The sequence below is a fragment of the Acomys russatus genome, chromosome 13 (genome assembly GCF_903995435.1).
Source record: "Acomys russatus chromosome 13, mAcoRus1.1, whole genome shotgun sequence".
Taxonomy (NCBI): Eukaryota; Metazoa; Chordata; class Mammalia; order Rodentia; family Muridae; genus Acomys; species Acomys russatus.
The window spans coordinates 62,246,690-62,269,827 of NC_067149.1; the positions used below are offsets into that span (position 1 = coordinate 62,246,690).

Sequence of the window (23,138 nt, forward strand, 5' to 3'; positions counted from 1 at the left end):
AATGTACTATAACAAATAGCACAATTGCCAGCATCGTTATTCTGACTCTTTAAGGTCATTAAGTCGAATATGATTACTTGAGCACAAGTACTCCAAAGCCGTGACAACTGATTTGGTAACTCTGTTGTGACTAAGTGACTGGTAGATAAGTATCACATACTGTGTGGACTCAGGAGCGAAAAGACGATCTGCCCTAGGTAGTAAGACATTGAACAGGGTGGCCTTCCATGATATTACTCAGAATGCAGCAGAACTTAAACGTTATGGATTGTTTATTTCTGAAATGTTCTACTTAATACATTTAGAAAAGATTTCACCACAGGGTCCTTGAACCGCATGACAGAGAGACTATGATAATTGACACTTAACATGTATTACTCATTTAATATAACTTTATTCTACTTCAACCCTTTCTCATTACATTGCCATGAATTTGGTATTAGCATGTTCATTTTATTATTCAAAGTTGTTGCACATGGTGTTTAGGGACAGAGGATTAATACATGAATACATGAATTCTTCATCTGCATGGAAAAGGCAACAAAGATTATATTCCTTTTAAATACATTAGTCAAGGAATTTTCAAAAGATTGACTTCAAATGTACATAATCATCTTTACTGAATATGTAAATAATTATGCTGGCTGCTTATTGTTGCTGGCACCAGAGAGACTATGCAAAGTCAGTCATTAAATGCATGGCTATGTCTCGCTTTAATCAGAAGTTGTTTCATGATTAAACAATAGAAACAAATAATTTATTTGCATTCTGTGAACAATACTAAGTTGTCTTAGACAAAGATCACCAAATGTGCTAAAAGTAAAGATCAGCCAGAAACTAAAACATCTAAGCATTAAAACCAGCCATGTTTCAGATAGCCAATAATCCCAAATTTAACATTTAAGAATGACTTGTGTTTGTTTCCCTTAGAGAGGAAATCACTCCTTTTACTTTCCCATCTATTGAGTTACTTTTCTATGTCTGTGGTGGAATCTATGACAAAAGCACAGTAAGGAAGGATGTGTTTATTTGGGCTTACAGTTCAAAGAACAGTCCACCAGTGGGGGGCGGGGGAGCAGATGCATCAGGAGCTGGAAGTAGCTGGCCATGTTGCCTTTGAAGTCAGGAAGAAGAGAGCCATGAATGCATGTTGTTGCTCAGCTCTCTCTCTGTTTACAGAATCCTGGGTCCCAGCCAGGGACTGACATCATCTGAAGTAGGATTTGTCACTTCAGTTAATGCAGTCAAGATAATCTCTGTGCTCCAAGGCCACAATAACCTCCGGATAATCCTTCATAAGAATGCCCACAGGCTTGTGAATCTAATCTCTAGATTGTGTAAATCATCACTTACCGCCACAACTCTAGCATAGAAGCAAATGAAATAGCTTTGTCATCTCTAACCTTGATTCATATAGATAGTAAAATGTATAGTCTTCACAGATGACAATTAGGTGAGAATTTTTATGGGCCCACATTTAATTTGATTGTATTGTTTTCCCCTGTGTCAGGACAATAACAATACTATAGTTTTGAAAATCATACCACCTAAATGTTTTGAAAATAGATATTTCTGTAAACTTGATAATTAAAAGTGCCTTCACTTCCACTACATAGAGTCAATCTAGAATACCAAGCCAGTGAGAATTAGCTCCCAACAAATAATCTGTGTCCTTTCGGTCATCACATTTTGGAGATGTTGCAAGCCCCTAGAATAATAACAGATAGGATAATCTTACAGTGCTGCAAATGTGATCGGGATCCAAGCCCTTCAAGCTCCTAGCTGAACCAGAGTGTAGTAAGTTAATTGCCTTCTCTGGTTTTCATTGGTGGAACTTGAGTCACTGTTAGCACCTGGTGGTGGGATGGTTCCTATGGTAGCGTTGAGTCTTCCTTCCAAGGTCATGTCCTTGAGTCATACCTCCCAAGGCATGGAACCTTTAGGTACCACAAGCTCCATCATCTTATGGCCATTAGTTAGGAGCTGTATGGCTACATGGACCTTTGTCACAGAAGACCAGCTATGGAAGTTTAGATGTGTGTCTTCTCAGAGACAACTAGGCTGGACCTCAACTTTTATATCCACCTCTTTCTTTTTTAAAAAAATACTTTTATATCTACCTCTTATTGGATCAGCAGAAACAGGGAATGGGGCAAACAGAGAGGAAAGTAATTTTTTTATGAAGATGCACTGTTGGGTTCAGGGTCGAATCCTAGAAAACTCACTTCAGACACAGAAGCATGAAATGAAAGCTTTAGTCTCTGAGCTCAGAAGAGGCAGCCAGTTCAGGATCTGAACCCTGTCCTTGAGGGGAAGTAGTAATGCATATTTAAAGGTGAAAAATCACAATTAGCTCATACAGGGGAGGATGGTGGAACAAGGTAGTCAGCTCTGACTCAAGTTATTTTGCTAACAAGGAGATCTAGCTGACCTTGAAAGTGTGCCTGGCAGTGTTTAGGGTACATCCAAAGTATAACCATGTATGTAGATAGCAATATATGAATTATTACACCATTGAATAATGCATTGAAGGATGCAGACAAAGTGTAGCTTAGTATAAGGTCAGCTTGACCCTCTGGCAGGAAATTTTCCCACAGTTGGTGGCCTTTGGTATGGAGTTAGGCTGTCTCTAAACAAATGGAGTCTGGCAGCTTTTAACAAGATCTCTTCAGCACTTCACATGCTTTTAGAGTTCTTGGAGTGACAAAGTGTCTGATATTCCAAGAGTCATTTCCTAAAATGACAAAAAAAGAAAAAAAAACCATTAAAATTTTCCTCCATGATACCCAACTTCTCAGTAGAGGTGAAGCCAAGTGAATCCTTCCTGGAGGAATGGGCTATTTCCTAGGAACACCATGAACTCAAGACGTGCTTAGCTTTATGCTTTGTGATCCTCCCTTGTGTGTTTTTGCATTAAATGGTGTGAGTAGTCTTTTATTTTGATGAAGGTAATGATTTGTATGAGCAGAATGGAGAACTGATAATTTTATTTTATCTAAAGTACATCAATAATAGTTTACTCATCTCCGTCCCAACCCTAAGATCCTACTTATTTTTTATAGATTTTTAAAGTTCATTGCTTCCCTTCTGTATGCGCTTATCCTGCCCATCAATTTTTCATCCTAGCTTAATTGTGAGCCTACATATAAACGAATGCTGGCACAAAATACTGAAGACATTTTGCAGGGTTTGTGCAGTAACCAATTACAATAAAAAGTCAACAAAACCAATCTGTTTACCCACTACTAATCTAAAATAACCAATACTGAGGGGTCCAAGTCTCTGCTGGCAACTCTCAAATTTGAGATGCTTTGCTTTTTTTTTTTTTTCCCTTGGTTGAGCTTTTGGCCATCTTGCAACATACTATTTCCTGCATGTAGGGAAGTAATTAAGTATCTAATAAGTGAAACTTTGGAAAAATGAAGAGTTAAATCATAAATGTACTTCTAGTCTGTTCTACACTCCCACTAAGTATTGGAGCAATCTTTATCCTTCAATTTATATTTCAGAAACTCATTTAATATATTTTCATAAACTGCAGCACATAGTGGAAAATATGTTCTTCCCTATCGTGCTGTAGGTGGATGTCATGGTGATTTTATGATACATGTCTACATTTCTGAGTAAATTGAATTCTAGTCAAGGCAAGCTAACAGCTCAAATAGTCTGGGCCACCTGGACGGAATGAAGACATTACCTGGAGTTGTTAGGACCAGAGCTTGAAGCGACATTCTAGTGAAATAGTTACCCAACACACCAGCTTCTGAGGCTCATAGAATGACATTGTTTAATCAAAAGGTTACATTCAAATTTAATTAGACTTTACCATAGTAGAAAAACCTCTCCCTAAGGGACTCATATGGAAGTTATTTGATACAAAGGAAAAAAGCTACTCTCTGGTTTATTTGCTTAATAAATGTGCTTTTTTGTTAACTAACTTTCTTACAAACAAGCTTTAGTATGTGTAATCAAAGAAAAAAATGACTTGAATGGTAATTCACTCTTGTTGTCCAGCTGTTGAAAGAGCTGAGGCAGGAGAATAGCAGGAGTTCAGGGGTTTGAGATAAGCATGGTTAGTGTATCAAAAGTCCACATATAAAATAAAATTAGTTTTAAATCTCTCCAAATTTGTGTCAATTAAAATTCATCTCATTGGAAACTTGAACTTTTCTTACTACTGAAATATTTTTAGTGGATATGTGACTCATCATGTATAGTTTTAATGGTAATGAACTCAGAGCCAGCAAGCCCCAAGCCAGCTAAGGAAGTCCACACTTCCAAGAAAGGCATAAATATAGTCATTATGTTGTGGACATAAATATAAATGACATTATAAAGAATGAAAACAATAACATTTCAGATTGTGGTTTTGATTTGTGATATGACTTGGTATATTTTCCTCCGTGTGCAACTACAAGTCAATTAATACTCTTTAAAAAGGAGAGAAATAAGACCAATTGGGAGACTCTATCCAGCTCTTTTCCCACTTCATCCTCTTCAGGATGGTTCCCAAAGCTTATGTCTGCACACCTGCTACTAATGAGAGCTAGGCAATGAACAAAGAGCACTTGAAATGCAGTTCTAACAGAAGACTAGTTCCCGTCATAGAGGAGAACAGAGCTTCAACAAGGTCTGCAGGGTGCTTTAATAATGAAAGGCTCAGCCGACTTGGGCAATCTCTTTTAAAAGATCTAATAACTGGCATTCCCCATTGCAATATCCAGAAGGGTTTTTATTACACAATATAGAGTTTCAGTGTTTAATATGCAACACAGAGAAATAATACTGAGATGTATTTCCATCATTCTTTCATTCCAGAGAAATTATAGTGTGTTGATTTAGTGTATTACTACTTTGATTGTTTTCTGAATTAGTAACACAAATACTTCTTTCTTTCTTTTTTCCTTCTTTATTTCAGAATTTTCTTCAGAAGACAGAGACTTCAAATAAAGGTAATGAAAAATATACACTCAAACATCTGAAAAAAATAAAAGGAGCAAAGGACACGTCTTAGAATTCCATCACCTTTTTTTCCCAGTTGCTCTTCTAAATACTGTGCTAACACATGCCCACATATGCAAAGAGAAAATGGCTTACTCAAACCCTTAAGACCCTTTCTACTGATAGAAGTGATGAAGTTACAAGAGAAAAAAAAAACTACTGCTGTTATTTAAACCTTTATTCTAGTTGCTTTTAGTAAAATGAGAAAAGTAGAGATACCTAACAATGAACAGGGGGTTTTGTTGTTGCTGTTGCTATTGTTTTGGTTTGGTTGGTTGGTTGGTTTAGGTTTGGATTTGGTTTGGTTTGGTTTGAAATTGATATCACTATGTAGCCTGCTGCCAGCCTGGAAATCACTATACTGACCAGACTAGCCTTGCACTCCCAGAGATCTTCCTGCTTTTGCCTTCCTAGAAGTAGAATAACAACTTGTCCCACTACATACAGAAAGAATTTTTTAAAGAGGCCTTTTAAACACTGGACGTGGCAGCACACCCATTTAATCCCAGCACTGGGGAGGCAGTGGCAGCAGCATCTCTGTGAATTCATAGCCTGCCTGGCCTGCACAGAAACTAGGATAGCCAAGGCTGTTACACAGAGAAACCCTACCTCGAAAAAAAATCTTTCTAACCATCCCAAGATACTGCAACAAATTTACTATGTATTAGATCTCGATGAGGGAAATGTTTTAAGTACTTGTTAATTTTTATATATTTAATTAATATGATAATTAACTAATGACTAATTTAAACTGAAGCTATATTTGAAAGACCAGATGATAAACCAGGCAAAAAGGCTGGGTTCTAAAGCAGGGCTCACAGAGGACCCAGGATGGTGACACTGCAAGCTGAGGGGGACTTTCCTACTTCTTTGAGGAGAGGCTGTGGGAGTATGTGCTTCAGAGCAGAGTGCACTTTCCAATCAGATATCTAGTTTCCAACATCAGTTATCTAACTTCTGAGCTCTGGGACCCAAGACTCTTGAATCACCTTGTTGTGTGTGGCTGAGGCTGTGATACTAGCACAGGGAGATGATATTTGGCACAGAAATACTCTGATCTTTTTCCAGGGACTACAAAACTAACCTCGAAAGTTGTGTATGCATGTGTGTGCAAGTGTATTTGCACATGCACATGTGTGTGTAGGGTATGTGCACATGCACAAGTGCCTAGAGGTCACCATCACTTGTCTTCTTTAGCCGCACTTCATTATGTTTTTGAGGTGAGGTTGCTCACTACACCCAGAGCTTACCAGTTAGGCCTGGCTGACTGCATAGCAAATTTCAGGAAGCTACCTGTTTCTGCCCCAGTGCTGAAATCACAGCTGCAAACTACAGTGTTATTTTTTAATATTTATTTATTTATTTATTTGTATTTACTGTGTTTGACTGTATGCATTGTTGATGTGGATGATGGCCACAGAGGCCAAACCAGGGCACTGGATCCTTTTTAACTGAAGTTACAGGCTACAGTGAGTTGCCGTGACGGTGCTGGGAACTGGGCCCTTGTCCTCTGTCAGAACTTCTAGTGTCTTTACCACTGACCCATGTCTCTAGCGCCTGTGTCTAGCCTTTGAGGTGAGATCAAATCGCAGGACTTCGTGCCTTTATAGGAGGTATTTGCTAACTGACCCACGTTCGCAGCCTCTATTAATCATACATTCAAAGTGTATCCTTCATCCCGAGTTCTGGGATTACAGCAGGACATATCACTAAGCACACACTCAGAAGTAAATAATAACTCAGAGCTGTCTTTCTGCATGAACAGTAAAGAGTAGAATGTGATAAGTGTCAAAATAATTAAAGTTCTCAAAAGTACAAACCCGAGGACAGCTCAGTAGTGTTAGACACTCACTGATACGTGTTCTCAAGATTGGGAGTTACTGACAGAAAGTTTATGCTTCTTGCTCCAAAGAACCAACAGAACCATTTGAAAAGAGGAAGCAACATGCTTCTAGAAATTTCCAAATGTGCCACTTATGATTCAGAAAAAAATAATCCCTGTTGGGTGTCCTCCAGTATCTGACAAGGCTTGTTTTAAGATTATTATAATGATGCTTTTTGCTTCTGCTTCATTAATTCCCACTGCTGATTTCTCAGAGAAATTTAATTAGAGCCTTTTCTCTTTGCTCATCTTCCCCCAGGCTGTTAAAAAAAAAAAAAAAAAAGTGCACCATTTAAGAAATGAGGCAAATAAGTACAATTTGTCTATCATAAATTTTGTGTGCATTTATGAATAACTAAGTGAATAATAGCATTGTTGAGCAGCAACAAAGAGTGCTTAGTTGTGGGCAGAACTGCCTGGGGACAGGATGTGGGAAGAAGCATCATGCCAAAGCTGGCTCCCATCCTTAGGAGCCCACATATTCTAACACTGGAATGGTGCAGAATATTCAAGAAGAGAGCTAGCTCTCCCTGCCATTTTCTTTTCAAGACAAGTAGAAACCAAGGTGCAATGTTTGCATCAGAAGCAACTTCAGAGGAAGTTGCATATGTTTCCATAAACAACTGTGCCAAGTGACATGACGTGGAGTGTGCCTGAATCTCGTCACAGCAAACACTCAGAAAAATCAATTGTTGTCATTGTTGTTGTTGTCGCTGTTGTTGTTGTTGTTGCTGTTGTTGTTGACACAGTTTCTCTGTGTAGCCTTGGCTATCCTGGACTTGCTTTGTAGACTGTGCTGGCCTCAAACTCATAGCGATCCACCTGCCTCCACCTCCCAGTGCTGTGATTAAGGCATGCTCTTTTGTCCCCTCAACAATTCCTTTCCTTCTATAGGAAAATTACCAGCTTGTTAGTCCTTTCTCTTTATCACTGCATTTGTTTCATTTATGTGGCTATGACAACATATCCTAACAAAAAGCAACATAGAAACAAAAGGGCTTATTTGGCTTTCAACTCAAAGTTGCAGTCCATTACTTAGGAAATGTCAAAGCAGGGATTTAGGGTACCACATCCACAGTCAAGAGCTGAAGGGGAAACATGCATAGATCCTTCATTGCTTGCTCTCATCTAGCTCTCTTCCTATATAGTTCAGAACACGCAGCCTAGGGAATGGAGCCCACCCAAAATGGGCCCGGTCTTCCTGCATTAGGTAACAATCAGGACAACCCCCACAGGCGTGCCTCAGGCCAACCCAACATCAAAAGGAAATTCCTCCCTGAGACTCTTTCCTTAGGTGACTGTAGGTTGTGCCAAGTTGACAGTTAAAACTGGTGCTCATAGTGGCAATCTCTTTATGGTATCATCACAAGATAGGCGATGTGTGTTCAGCAGATGTTTGAAGTAATCATAAGCCATTTAGAAAATATAATCCTTTTCTTAATGTTAACTCTCAAACACTCATACACTAGAAGATGATTTATTGCAGATTTCATTCAATCAGCATGACAGGTTAATCAAAAAAAGAGGCTCCAATTTGTAACTAAAAGGCTATGTTTTCAAAATCTGTCCTGCCAAAGATATGGAAGTGTGTAGACTGATGATCTACCAACAGCTATGCCAGGCTGCCTCCAGAGGCCCAGATGGCTAATTGGCTTCAGTTAGTAAGGGTCATTTTAATTAAATTTTATTTAAATTTCATTATAAAAGATTTCAAAGCAATAATTGATGGCTTATGAGAAATACGACCCTTCACAGACATCCTGATCTCTATCTTTTACTCCCCTAGGCGTCATAGAGAAAGTGACAGCTGAACTATCAAGGTCCATCTATCAGCTAATTGAAGTGTACTGCAGTAGCTTTTGTACAGATTTCCAGCCTGTGCACACACCTGGAGGCACCTCCTGCATCCACGTTGGGCTCCATTCCCACTTGAGTTTCACAGTGTGCACCCTGCACAATGTTCCAGAGATGTGGGCACACAGGTGAGCAGCCAGGAATTTTCCCAATTCCCACCTGAGTATAACTATCACTGTTCTCACTTGAAGAAGCAAATATGCCATAACATGTTGGGAAATCAACTGATGCAGATTTATTCTTCATCTTAAGCTCATTCTCGAAAAGTTAAATTCCAGGTAAGTATTCAATTTCACTTTGCCATATTAAGATAATGGCGACATACTGTGTTTCTTTATGAAATAGAGTGTTCATTCTGTTTAGTGTATTTCCTAAAATTTTATTTTTCATTATTTAGTTTAAGTTATTAATAACAATGAAAAGGATAGAGGGGAAAAGAAAGCACGTGTATACTGCCTAGGCACTAAGAGTATTTATGGATTAGGAAGGCTAAGACCTCTGACCCCTCTAAAGCTGTGAGTGGGACACGCGCTTTGTAAAATTAGTACCTTAAAAATGTAAGAGTTCCCTGTGGATTCTTTGATTCTCTCAATTACTCATGGAACACCCTTGGGTTTTAAGTTGGCTGCATTTATGTTGCATTTTCTAGAATAACATATGGATAGTAACTTTGCATAATATAAATTCTTCATGGATTGCATATAAAAAAGGATATTGATTAAATTTATTAGAATTAATGAAATCAGTTGTTAATGAACATACAGCATTTGGCACCTGAAGGAAAGAAAAAGCTGAAGCAACTAATAGTTAAAATAAATAGCTTTAAGTTTGGCCTGTTTTTTACTAATTCTTTGAAGATTCCATACATTGTGATAATCGTGCTCACTCCTGCTTCTACAACTCTTCCCAGAGCCACCCCTTTCTGTACCATCCACTTTATGTTTTCCTTTTCTTTTCTATAAGTCCATGCAGTCCAATCTGTGCTGCCCATATGCTTCTGGGTGGTGGCCACCTCCTGGGGGTGGTCAACCTACCTGGGGCCTCACCCTTAAAGAAAACCAACTCCCCTTCCCCAGCAGCTATCAACTCCAACAGTGACTAGACTAGGGGAGGGTGTCATGCACATGTACACTCTACAATCTTGGATTTTTGTCCAACTTGAACATTTGCAAGTCTTGTGCGTTTAGTCACAACTGCTGAATTCATAATGTGCATCCACCCTCTTCTATGCAGAAAAAAAAGTTTACTTGTCATGATCTCATCGGTCACCTCTGACTCCTGCAGTCTTTCTTTCCCTTCTTCGTGGAAGATCCTTGAGCCTTGTGTGTGTGTGTGTGTGTGTGTGTGTGTGTGTGTGTGTGTGTGTGTGTGTGTGTCTGTGTGTCTGTGTGTGTGTCTGTGTGTGTGTGCGCACATAGTAAAATGTGTACATAATTATATAATTAATATAAAATAAAATGTGTCTCTCTATATATAGAAAGCTGTTTACAAATAGCTCTCTTTAGTAAAATATAAAAAACGTGTGTAATCTGAGGAAAAACAGAACTCATTTATGTCTTTGGAATCTACCAAGTGAAACTACCATTCATTTCCTGTCTTAATTTTATGATGACTTTTTAAAAATTGCTATGTAATTGCATGCTACTTTAATGAATATTTTCTTATAATTTTCTAGTTATAAATAAATATACCTTCCTTTTAGTTCATGTAGAAATTTCCTATATCTTGATAATACAACTAAAGGTCTATATATCTCATACATACATATATATTTCTGTATGTACATAAGTAAATATGTAGCATGTGTCCTTCTATACATTAATATATCTATGTATAGAAGTGAAAGTATACTATATATTTGATCATAATGTGTATTTGTATAAGGAAAATCTATTCAATTTTCATTCATTTGTCTCTACAAATGCAAAGTCTAAATAGTTTCAGCATATTTTAACATATATAACATTACATGGAGCTAGTTATGTATACATGTACATATAATTACAGATACAAAATAATGGTTTTTTTTTTACGAAACAACTATTATAATAAACATGTGAGAACCCTTATTGGTGAAAAAAGTATATCTTTTATTCGCTAGAAGAACAAATTTTAAGACAAGACCAGAAGGCTCACCCCAGAAAAAGACACAACACTTTTATTTCTTAAGAAATTACCTGGCCAGAGTTGAAGGCCAAATTCTGCCAAGACAGAGTAAGCAAGTCCTCAATATTTCCTGCCTTGCGAATATGTCTGGCAGAGATATTGGGCTAGAAGGCCAAAGATGATGCTCCAATGTTATAGAGAGTGTTGGGTGACTGTTCAGGCAGTAAACTGTCTCAGTCATTTTTTCAGTTTGGAAGCTGCTCACCTGGACTACCGGTTCACTCAGGCATTTAAGTTTTATTCCTTCTCAAGTCTCTGAGAGGGCTTGAAGACCAGATAGTTTAGTCTTTCAATCAAGTTTAGTTGGTTAGGAGATAAGATCTTTTTAGATCAAAATAAAGAACTTAAGTTAATAGAGATGAGATGTGATATATATTGAATTTCATTCAGAAATTTAGACCCAACAAGCTAGGAAAGATGTTTACTTCAAGTTTGACAAATACAAAAAGCCAAATCACTAGGAATGCAACATTTATATAATTCATGATTGTCTCATGGTTCTCCCTGCTGTATGTAGTTGGTTTTATTCATGTGTAATAAAATAAGTGCATATGTTAAAAAAAACAATAATGATAATCTAAAATTAAAAAAAAAAAGAAATTTCCTGGCATGATTACACACACCTTTAATCTCAGCACTGGGGAGGCAGAGGCAGGAGGATCTCTGTAAGTTTGAGGCCAGCCTGGTCTACAGAGCAAGTCCAGGACAGCCAAGGCTACACAGAGAAACCCTGTCTTGAAAAACCAATCATTCATTCATTCATTCATTCACTCATTCATTCATGGCTAGACAATCTTCTAATAAAATGATGGCAAACTGCATACTGGTAGTCTAGGTATTAACTTGAACTTGTCAAATTTCTTGCACATTTAGCCACATAACACGCCAGACTACTCTCTAATACTATGAGGGTCAGAAGTGTAGTGAGGTGAGTGACTTAGCTGAATAGTTCTGGCTGAATTTAGATGAATTCCATTGAGATTTGTCCCCAATCTGCCATAATATAGAATAAAAGTTCTCCTTAACCTCATCTTTGCTACATATTGAAGATATATGTGTCTCAATGATTTTATAAGTTTATCTGCCTAAGGATACATATATCACATAATACTTAGGTTCATAATTATACATTATTAATTTTCCAAAACTTGCCTTTTACAATATCTGTACAATAAAGATTTATTGGAAGTTCCTAATAAACTTCTTTGAATAGAATTGTAAGTGATGCTTGATTTATGAAATAGTTACATGGGTCAGGACAGCAAAAGTCAGGAGTAAGCTGAGCTGGGAACTGAACAAGGTTTATTGTAAAAGGAAAGTGAAACAGGAGAGATTCCAGAAGCAAAGAAGATATTATAGTGGGTGTTAGATCTTGAACTAGAAAGCCAGAACCAGTAAAAACCAGTCCAGAATAATTATAGCAAGTAGGAGAATGGTTGATCAAGAACCATCGCTAGTGATATTAAGATCAATATAGAACAACATTATATGTTGGGATTATGTTAAGAAGTCCAAGAAAATTATTTTAATAATATTCTATTAATACCTTCAGATTTAATACAATGTATTTTAATCATATCCACCCCATCCCAATCATTCCAGATCTACCTCTGCCCAAGCACCACTCTTCGTCCTTCTCAACAATTTGTCTCTTTGTATCTGTCTCTATCTCTCTGTGTGTTTGTGTCTCGCTCTGCATATTTCTCTTGGTCTTCCTCCCTCTCTCTGTCTCTCTCTCTGTCTCTCTCTCTGTCTCTCTCTCTGTCTCTGTCTCTGTCTCTGTCTCTCTCTCTCTCTCTCTCTGTTCTTTTCTCTCCCCCTCCCTCTCTGTTTAGCTTTTGGCCTTGAACTTGCATAGATCTACCTGCCTCTGCCTCTAGAGTGCTAGGATTAAAGGTGTGTATACCCACACTCAGTGCTCTCTCTTTTGTTTAAACTCATGGAGTGCAATGTGTATCCCCCCCAAATACTCTTGGATACGGATGCTGCTGTGAAAGCATGGTTCATTTCCCAGGGGCCACACAGTTAAAGAAAATTGACTCTTCCTCTTCTAAAAGCCACCAAATGCCAATAGTTCCTCAGTTAGGTAGAGAACAAAAAACATTTTAATCCCCTCACTCATTCACAAAATACAATACATAGCATGCTATAGTAATTAGAATTCAGTGTAATTAATGCATAAATGTATTACATGCATAATAATGTATAGTATATAATGAATTATATTTATGTGAAAATATTTTGACATTTCTAATTACAAAGACTCTAAACACATTAGTAACCTGAAATTGCTTCTTACTGAGAATTAACACCTTATGAGGCACATCAGAGGAATCCCAAAGACTCCATGTCATGTCACCTTTGTAATCAAAAGGCATGTGAGCAGACTCTCATTCATGAATGTCACCAAAATAATATTTATAATCTTAATTTTTTATATCACCATGTTGAGCAATACGTATACTGTGGACACACTAAGAAATCAATTATAAGTTTTTAAAATATTAATAACATAAATTCACAACATGCTAATAAAATATTTAGTTGGTCAAAAAAGACAAAATAAATGTCAAATGTTGACAGAAATACAGGGAGAGGTTTTTGGAGCTACTGAAATTATGGTATCAATATTCCTCTCCCAGGAACTGAAGGATCAGTGGGTAAATGTGCATAAATATAGAATAATATTTCAATATAAGTAACAAGCTTAAAGTAAGGAATATACTATCTGTCACATGACAATAACTTTGGAATAGAAATTATTGCCAAGCATATATGCAATCTTCATTTTATGTGGCCAAAACTAAACTGAAAAACAAGTCTTAAAAAAAAAGTTATAATAACCTTCACAAAATAGCTCACCTATTTTTCTACACTGTGGTTAAGTAGATAATCAATACTGTGTGCGCATGTGTATGTGTGTGTGTGTGTGTGTGTGTGTGTGTGTGTGTGTGTGTGTTACATTAAGTAGTTTTAACATTTATGAATCAATGAATCTTCTATCCCAAGGAGAATCTGAGGCCTGAGAGGTTTTTCCATTCATTCACTGCTAGATTCGGAAGAAAAACAGACATAAATATGGGGCAATTCAAACCCTTGAATTTCATATTCAGAGCAGAATTATGTTCGACCTTCAAATAAAAACCAACACCAAAGCTCTTCAAGCTGGTGCACAAAATAAAAAATGGGGAAAGGATCTCTTCCAGATTCCTGTCACAAAGCCAGTGAAGCACTGACTCTAACACTGCAGAAGACAGCAGCAAAGACCGATAGAGACTGGGGAAGGGAGTGAAGAAATAGAAACCAAATGAAAGTACATAGAACTAATCAGACTGTGGGCTGGATATCTGAAAAGATTAACAATATTGAGAAATCTCTAGCCACACTAAAAGAAAAGCAGATGACAAGGGACTTCTTTGAGTAGACTTCATTGGAACTCATAGGACCATTAGGGACTACTTTAAAAAGGTATGTTCCAAATGCTGGATCACTTGGAAGAATTAGACACATTTCTAAATGCATATGATCTGCCACAACTAAATCCAGAGGATATAAGTAATTCACACAGACCTATGATAAGCAATGAGGTGGAAATAGTAATAAAAGTCTCTTTATAAATTAAAACTCCAAAATATGCAAATTCACCAATGTATTCAACCAAATATTGAAGAAAGGCATAAGGCCAACCCTGCTCTAGTTGTTCCAAAACATAAGAAAGGAAGAAATTCATATGATACAAATACAAGTCAAGGTTCCTGTTGAACATAGGTGCAAAATTTTAAACAAAATACTAGCAACCAGAATTCAAGATCACTTTGATGGATCAAGGTCAAAAACATAGTAAACTCAAAATAAGAAAACTTAAAGGCAGAAATCACCTGACCATCATGAGATATGCAGAAAAGATGTTTGACAAAGAGCAATATACCTTTATGATAAAAATTCTGAAAAAAATATAAATAAACCAAGCAGGTCTCAATATAATGAAGAATACCTACTACAGATTTAAAGTAACATTGTACCAAATAAGGAAAAACCTAAAATAAGGATGGGTAAGAGTGCCTACTCTCTCCAGTATTACTTAAGATACTGTTTGAAGTCTTAGCTAAAACAAAAAGACAAAGATATAAAAATGGGCAATTACCTCTATTTGTAAATGACATGTGTCGTGGTTGTATACTAAAATATTCTACAGACTCGTATCATTTTCAGTAAAGTTATGGGTTAAAAAAATCAATAGCTTTTACACATAGCAGTGATGCATTTGCTGAGATTAATTAGGAAAAAATTAACTAGAAATAAACCTTATTAATGAGATTAAAACTTTAAAATACTAAAAAAATAATAATGAAGACACTAGACAGAGAGAAATATGCTTCTAGATTGGCAGAACCAATATTGTGAAAATAGTCAATACCAAAATTAGTCTACAGGCTCAATACAGTCCTCTTCAAATTTCCAATGACATTCTTTATAAACTAGAAGGAAATGCCCTAAATGTCACATGTGATATAAATACACAATGAAAAATAAAAACTCCAAGTCAAGGTACCTGAACATGGATGCAAAAGATAAAAGCAAAGACATAGCAATACTAAGCAGTGCCAGAAATTTTACAATACATGACCTCAAACTATACAACAAGGCCATAGCTTTGTTCTACATATACAATATAGCTATAGGATAAAGAAGGCATGTAATCAGTGTAGCACATCAAAGAATGGAAAACAAACCTACACAGCATGGACACCTAGTTTTTGACAAAGATGTCATAATGATATATTAATAAGAAAGAAGGATAGAAGGAAGGAAGGATGGAAGGAAGGAAGGAAAGAAGGAAGAAAGGAAGGAAGGAAGGAAGGAAGGAAGGAAGGAAGGAAGAAAACAAAAAATATTCAACAAATGGAGCTGGCAAAACTGAATTAGATCAGTATCTGTCACCTGCACCGAATGTGTATGTGTGTTCAGGTGGGAGCAAGTAGAGGTAGCAGTTAGAAAACTAAAAAAGCCTGTGAGAGGAAAAGAGGTTTTAAGGAACCGGAGTGGGAGGGCAATAGAACACCTGTGATATTAAAATAGAGAGAATAATGGGGAAAGTAGAAGGACACAAATGAGGAAGGGTCAGTGAGATGAATGAGAGGAGCAGAGAACTATCAACTACAACAACATATGCATAAAAACCTGTCACTTTGTATCCTATTAAATATAACTGGATAAAGGCTTTGGGCCATCTGCCTTTAAGAACATACATACAAACATACTTATAATCTGAAGTCAATGACATATTTCAAAGATCTGCCAACATGGTCAAGGTGGTTTTAGTTCAGGAATCCAAAGTTGTTTCAACAAACACAAATTGATAAAGGTAGTCAGGCATGGAAATGGGATTAAGAACCAAAATCACATGATCATCTCAAGAGATGGAGGAAAGTCCAATAAAAAATGAATAACCTTTTATGATTTAAAAGCTCTGAAGACACTAAGAAGTGTCATGTCTCAACATAAATAAGACTACATACATAATAGCTACTGTTAAGCTCATTCTAAATGGGGAAAAATCTAGAAATATTTCCTCCAAAATCAGGAAAGAAGCAAAGATATCTACTCTTAGCTCTTAAAAAAAAAATGACGTTGTGATCATAACCATAGAAATAAGGCAAGGGAAAAATAAAACAGACTCAACTGGGGAAAGAAGTCAAATTATCTCTTTGCAGCAAATATGAGCTTGTGCTTAAAAGGCCCAAAGGACAGCAAGAGAAGCTTAGCTGTTAACACGACCAGCAAAGAAATATGTGCACTCAGCCCAGAAAGCAGGGAGCTTTCTTCTAGGCCTCTCCCAAGCTCATTACAACAGAAATAGTAGGAGAAAAAAATCAAAAAGAAAACTTTTTATTTACTGGAACATCCTAAGCAAATGTGTGAAAAAGCTCTCCGGACAAAATCATTCTTATGAGTCTTATAAGCTCTTATAAGTCAGTGGTCTGGCCAGATTTGTACTGAAGGACATTGCCCATATTACCAAAAGCTGTCTACAGAGTCGATGAAATCCCATCCAAATCTCAAAGGCATTTTTCACATGTATATGAGAACAGAAAACTGAACTGCATGCACGCGCATACACACACGCGCATACACACACACACACACACACAAAGTGTTGAATGCCTTCAGCCTTCACATCAAGGAAATATAGATCACAGTGGCACCGGGGTTCTCTCTCAACCCAGTCAGAACTACTCAAGAAGTCTATCAACAACCACTGGAGGGGTGTGGTGATGTGGTCAGCTTTGTGCACTGTGGGAGGAGTGAGAAAGCAGATAAGAGCAGACCAGTTGGAATTGACTTTGGAGATTCCTCAAAGAAGCTCAAAGAGACTACCTCTACCATTCCCCAGAGGTCCTACTATGCGGACACTCACATCCTTGTGGACCGCAGCTCCACTCACCACAGCAGGTTAAAGGATCACGCAGATCACTAGCTACACAAACAGATATAAAATGTTCTGTTTAGGCACAACAGAATATTAATGTACCACAAATAAGAAGGAGATCGCATCATTTGCAGAGAAAAGGGCGAAGCTGGAGATCAAATTAAACAAAGCAGTCCAGACTTAGAAGGATAAATATCATACATTTAATATCATTTGTGAGATCTAGCAGGAACATTGGGGGAAGGAAAAATGAAAGAGGGATTAGTATGAGAGGAGATCAAAAGAAACGAGGGGTGAATGATGACAGGTAGTGATTTATCAAATGTGGCTAAAATATACAGTCTGCATGCTTGAACATAGCTCAAAGAAAGCATTACTTTTTACAGAAAATGTATATTTGGAAAAATAATTATTTAAAAAAAAACAGATTTCTATGGTGGTTGGTGCCTGTAGTCCGGAACTTGACTTGTTCAGACAAGAAGGCCACGTCAAGCTCCATGCCAGCCTCAGTTACATAGCAAATTCCAGGCTACCGTGGACTAAGGGGTGACAGTGTCTCAAAAAAAGGGGAGGGACAACAAACTCCACACCAAACAAAACAATTGCCTTTATTCTTTCTTCTCAGCAGCCCCCACTCTATACCTTCTCCTATCAACACTTACATGCACACAAGAGTAAAGTGAGTCCTAGTGTCTGTGTCCCATTGGATGTAAGTTGCAGGCTTTTTATGCCTCCTGAGGGGCTATCGAGGTGTTCTGAGCCTCCCCACCCCTACTGCCACCCCACCCCCACCCCCACCCCAGAAAGCAACAACTGTCAGGTGAGGAGGGCCTGAGCCTGAATCTGTGTATTCCATGGTTGCTATGGTGTAACTGGTCTTGCCATCTGGGTGTAGAGCCCTTGCAGCAGGTTGGTTTCCCAGTGTGTTGTTGAACTAGTGTCTCCATAGATGGGTGCAGAAGAGTTGTAGGGCTTCTGCCACTCAGTTTTACTAACGTACCCAACATAAAATATTATAGTGATTTTAAAAGCACACTTTCCTTAAACAAATGCATTTTATCATTTGACTTTGACAACAACAATAATTGACCCTTTTAGGAAGCTATCTCCTTCCCTGCGTTGAGCTTATTGGATCAATGTTTCTTTTCAGCTACAAAGCATTTTCGTTTTCCTGCTGGCTCACATACGCTGGCAAGAAGCTGTGCCAAGTGAAAAGCTGCAGACCCATGCCAGTCACAAAATCGTTCTTTCTTTTGGTCAACTGGAATGAAATGTAAGTGTAGTCTTTATTCTAGGTGTACTAGCTAACTAAGAAAGGTCAGCCCTCATCCCATTTTAAGCAGACCATGGTGTGTGCGTCGGGGAAGGGGAGGGGAGGCGGGATACAGAGACAGAGACAGACAGACATAGATATAGACACAGACACAGAGACAGAATGACAGAGACGTACATACACAAACACACATACAGAGAGAGAGAGAGAGAGAGAGAGAGAGAGAGAGAGAGAGAGAGAGAGAGAGAGAGAGAGAGAGAGAGAGGTGAATGTTTGGGTCCAGTTAACTGATTTGATGGTGTGGTAAGAACAGAAGGGAAAGCAGATAACACACTGCTCCTTCCACAGATTTAAAGTCCATCAAATATCCTAAACAGCCATCTCATTCATATGACTGAATTGAGAGCAGGAAAACTGTAAGTAGGAGAGTCACTGTTGGTCATTCACATACAGGAGGTCAGGAATATTTAGTTTTAACTGAGGTGGTTTCAGCTAAGAAGAAAGAAATCATCTGATAATATGTGGTCTCTCTTTTCTCACATAAACCAGTGGTGTATTTGTTTAAATTACCAGCTGGGAAAGGCAATATGCTCCTAGAATGTGTTCCTTATTGAGGGGGAAAGGCTCCTGTTTCCTCTAGTGGCCATTTATTAAACCCAAGGTGAAACACCTAGTCTTTTTTTTTTTTTAAAGATTCATTTAGTTTTATTCTACACATAGGAGTGGTTGCCTCGGTGCATGTACACCATGCACATGCAATGCTCATGGGAGCTAGAAGAAGACACGGGATCCCCTCAGATGGTTGTGAACCGCAACGCAGGTGCTGCAAACTGAACCCCAGACCTTTGCAAAAACAGCCAGTGCTCATAACTGCTGAGTCATCTCTCCAGCCCGTTAGCTACCTTCTTGACACCACCCCGTACCCCTTCCCTTGCTACCCCTCACCCCAACCCAAGTCCTCTTCTTACTCAAACTTTCAGGCTTTACCAACCCATCCACGGCATTTTCAACTTCCTCAAAGCTTCTCTGTCCACTCCTGATGCTGTCCCACGTCTGTGTTGTCTCTGATACTTCTCTGAGATCGACATTCTCGACCTGCTGAGTAGAAAGAAGAGCATGTCTGCTCATTGTTGCTCAGAGCTTTCAGAAGGTCTAGTTTTGGAAGACAATTTGCTTCTCAGTATTTATCATTGAAAAACGTATGTGAGCGCTTCTATGAGTCCGGGGATGGGTTAAGTCAGTTGCTCTCAACCTTCCTTGTGCTGCAACACTTTAATACAGTCCCTCATGTTGTGGTGAGTCCCACCATAAAATGATTTTTATTTGTATTTCTTAACTGTAATTTTGCTACTGTTATATAAATTATAATACAAATACCTGATATTTCCAATGGTCTTTTTGTTTTGTTTTGTTTTTTGTTTTTTTAATTTTGTTTTTATTTTTATTAATTTATTCAGATTACAACTCAATTGTTATCCCATGATATATATCCTCCCATTCCTCCCTCCCTCCCGCTTTTACCCTACTCCCTTCCCCTAGGTCGATGACTGAGGGGGATCTCCTTCCCCACTATATGGTCATAGGCTATCAAGTCTCATCTTGGTAGCCTGCTCATTCTTTCTTTGAGTGCTATCAGGATTCCCCACCAAGGGGAGGTGGTCAAATATGGGGCACCAGACTTCATGTCAAAGTCAGTCCCTGCTCTCCACATAACTGTGGAAAATGTCCTGTCCATTGTGTAGATCAGAGTAAGGATTCAATGCTTACTATTGTATTGTCCTGGGTTAGTGCAATAGTTTGAGCAGAGCCCCCTGGGCCCTGATCCATACATCATGATGTTCTTCTTGTAGGTTTCTAGGACCCTCTGGGTCCTTCTATTTCCCCATCTCCTATATTTCTCTTCCCTAGAGTCTAAGTAGGATGTCCTCTCATCTATCCCAATCTCCTGGTAAGTGAAGACTTTTGTGGGACATGCCTTTTGGGCTAGTGCCCAATCTTGGGACTAGAAAATATCCAATGATCTTAGGAGACGCCTGTGAAAGGTTCATTTGACACTGAAAGGGGTCATGACCCACAGGCTGAGAACTGCCGTGTTAAAGTTACAGCGCCTGTCTGACCCTAGAGCTGCCCCAGTCAAATAGAGACGGTGTCCTGAGACAGGGTGTGCCTCCCTCTGTTCCCACACACAACAGGATCCTTCTCACTCCACACCAAGTTCAAATTACTCTATGACGTTTTCATTCACCGGGCCCCCTTCTTTGTTTATGGCTTGCCACGGACCAGATCAGTTGGGGATAGGTCCCTGGGCACAGGGACCTTGAAATATCGGAGGACAGAAGATAAGGCGGTGAAACTCAGATGCAAAACACACGGTGCATCTGAGTTCACCAACGCTCCAAGAACTCCCGATCCCAAAGTCCTATGCCTGACTGAGCTAGTGGTCCGTGACAATGGTTCTTAGTTATTTCCAGCACTTATACAACTTCCATTGCCTGCCACATTTTAAAATACAGAATCAGTTCTACTTGTAAAATCCTTCAATGGCTTTCCAATTCAATCAAACAAAAATCTAAATCATTTAAGGAGGAGCACTGGCTCTCTGGTCCCGGCCCTCTAGCTACCTCTGTGGCTTCCAATCTATCACTAATCCTAGTCCCTGTCTCTCCTGCTTACCATACCAAGAAGGGAGATCACACTTCGCTAGAGGTTCTTTTGTGTGAGAAGCAAACTGCTTTCCTCCGTCCGCATTACATCCCTATAACTTCCTTTTCAAGGAGCGCTATCTACAGCACAGATAGCCGCTTTCTTTCACTGCTGAACTCCAGACTTCTCTCAAATGCCACCTTAGCTGGCTGTGTTAGTCTGTGTTTCTCTGTACCTCCTCACTGATATAGATTGCTTTGTTTTATGCTCCTTGTCCATCAGCTAAAGAAGCACGGTGCAGAATAAACGTCTAGCTAGGGTTATTGGCTAATTGGTGATTTTTGTGTAGCCAAGGACTCCTTTCTAATGTTATTAGCCAGCTTAATTGCTAAAATTACTCTTCTAATTTAACTAAAACGTATCTCTGATTATTTCCAAAAATCCAATTAGCTTTCACCTCAGGAGAAAAAAGAAATCTAATCCTAAAGTCAGTTTCATAAAAACAAATGGGGAACTTATTAATAACAGTATTAATATGTGCTTATTTTCTTACAACGGATCAAGTGATACTCTTCTATGATAGCCCTTGCATTCTTCCCAATAGAGTTAGGCATTTCAATCTAGAATCACTTTTTATTTTAAATAAAATAAAACATATTCTATTAAACATATTTTCTATTAAACATATTTATAATCCATTTTACTTGATGCCTATAGCAGTTTCACATATTTTATTAGCATGTGCTGCTACATTGGAATTGAAAGAACATCTCGTTGCTAGACTTTAATGTGAAGCACCAAACTTACTTTGGCTTGGAAGAAAGTATCTTATATAGAAGAAAAAAACTGAATGAGCACTCATTTTTACCTTATAAAATATTTATTCTTATTTTTATGTCTGGGTGTCTGTGTTTGGATGAGAATACGCTATATGTGTGAGGTTACCCATGGGGCGCAGAAGAGGACATCAGATTGTGCCAAGCTGGAGGCAGCTGTGAGCCATGTAACGTGGGTGCGAGGAATTGAACTCTGATCCTCTGGAAGAACAGAAAGTACTCTTCACTACTGAGCCAACGCCTTGGCCCTTATTGGAGTATTTTATAAAACATGTTTATTTTTCCACTAAAATCATCATTCTTTTGTTTTTAAGTAGACATGGAGAAATTTAGAAACAGAAATAAGTTCCCAGGGACTGAGTCCACATATATTCAGAAGATGAGCAGAGCTCTATTTAGAATGCATGTACTCTTTCCTAGAATTGATTTCTATGAGAATGAACGAATGGAGATTGGCAGCAACCATCAACTCTAATGTCTCTGTTTTTCTCATCCTTAATGTGAAAAGCTCAAGGCACATAGGAAAAAGCCAACTCTTCTGGAAAAAAAAACCTTCTAGGGTATGTGAAAAATGGGACAAGATTATTGCTTCCATCACAGAACTGAAAAATGGAATTGTAATATAGAGTCAATTATAGATAAAAGAACATTCAAGAAATTACTGTACCTTCTACATTATCATCATTTTATGTCATTTCAGAGATTCTTTTAAGCTCAGAAACATCTGAGTGAATATGGAAACTATGAAATATTATATGTGAAAATACTTAGACACCAAAATATGCAATGTTTTAATAAGTCTGAATTTTGCCCATCTTTAAAAGTAGATTTCCATCAGTGTAGTCTTTTCTCCCATCATGCTCACCTAACTTTTCACTAGAACTGAATTTTTCTTTCTTCAAAAATGAATGTTTTTATAAATCAAGATCTTAAATACATAGGAGTTAACATAAATTAATATGTGACTGACTGAAAAAAAATGTGCAAAGCACAATTTACTATGTGCCACCCATTGTGTCATACCACAACAATTTCATGGACAAGGAAAAGTGA

At 38.1% G+C, this 23,138-nt stretch overlaps 1 protein-coding gene across 1 annotated transcript in view; it reads left to right on the forward strand.

Annotated features, from left to right (window-relative positions):
- The window catches only part of Pik3c2g (phosphatidylinositol-4-phosphate 3-kinase catalytic subunit type 2 gamma), a 297,903-nt gene that overhangs the window by 49,956 nt on the left and 224,809 nt on the right, over window positions 1–23,138 (forward strand). Inside the window, exons 10-12 of the mRNA XM_051155525.1 lie at window positions 4,919–4,952; window positions 8,670–8,865; window positions 18,484–18,606. Coding sequence (XP_051011482.1) covers window positions 4,919–4,952; window positions 8,670–8,865; window positions 18,484–18,606 — 353 coding nt within the window. The remainder of the gene's footprint in view (window positions 1–4,918; window positions 4,953–8,669; window positions 8,866–18,483; window positions 18,607–23,138) is intronic.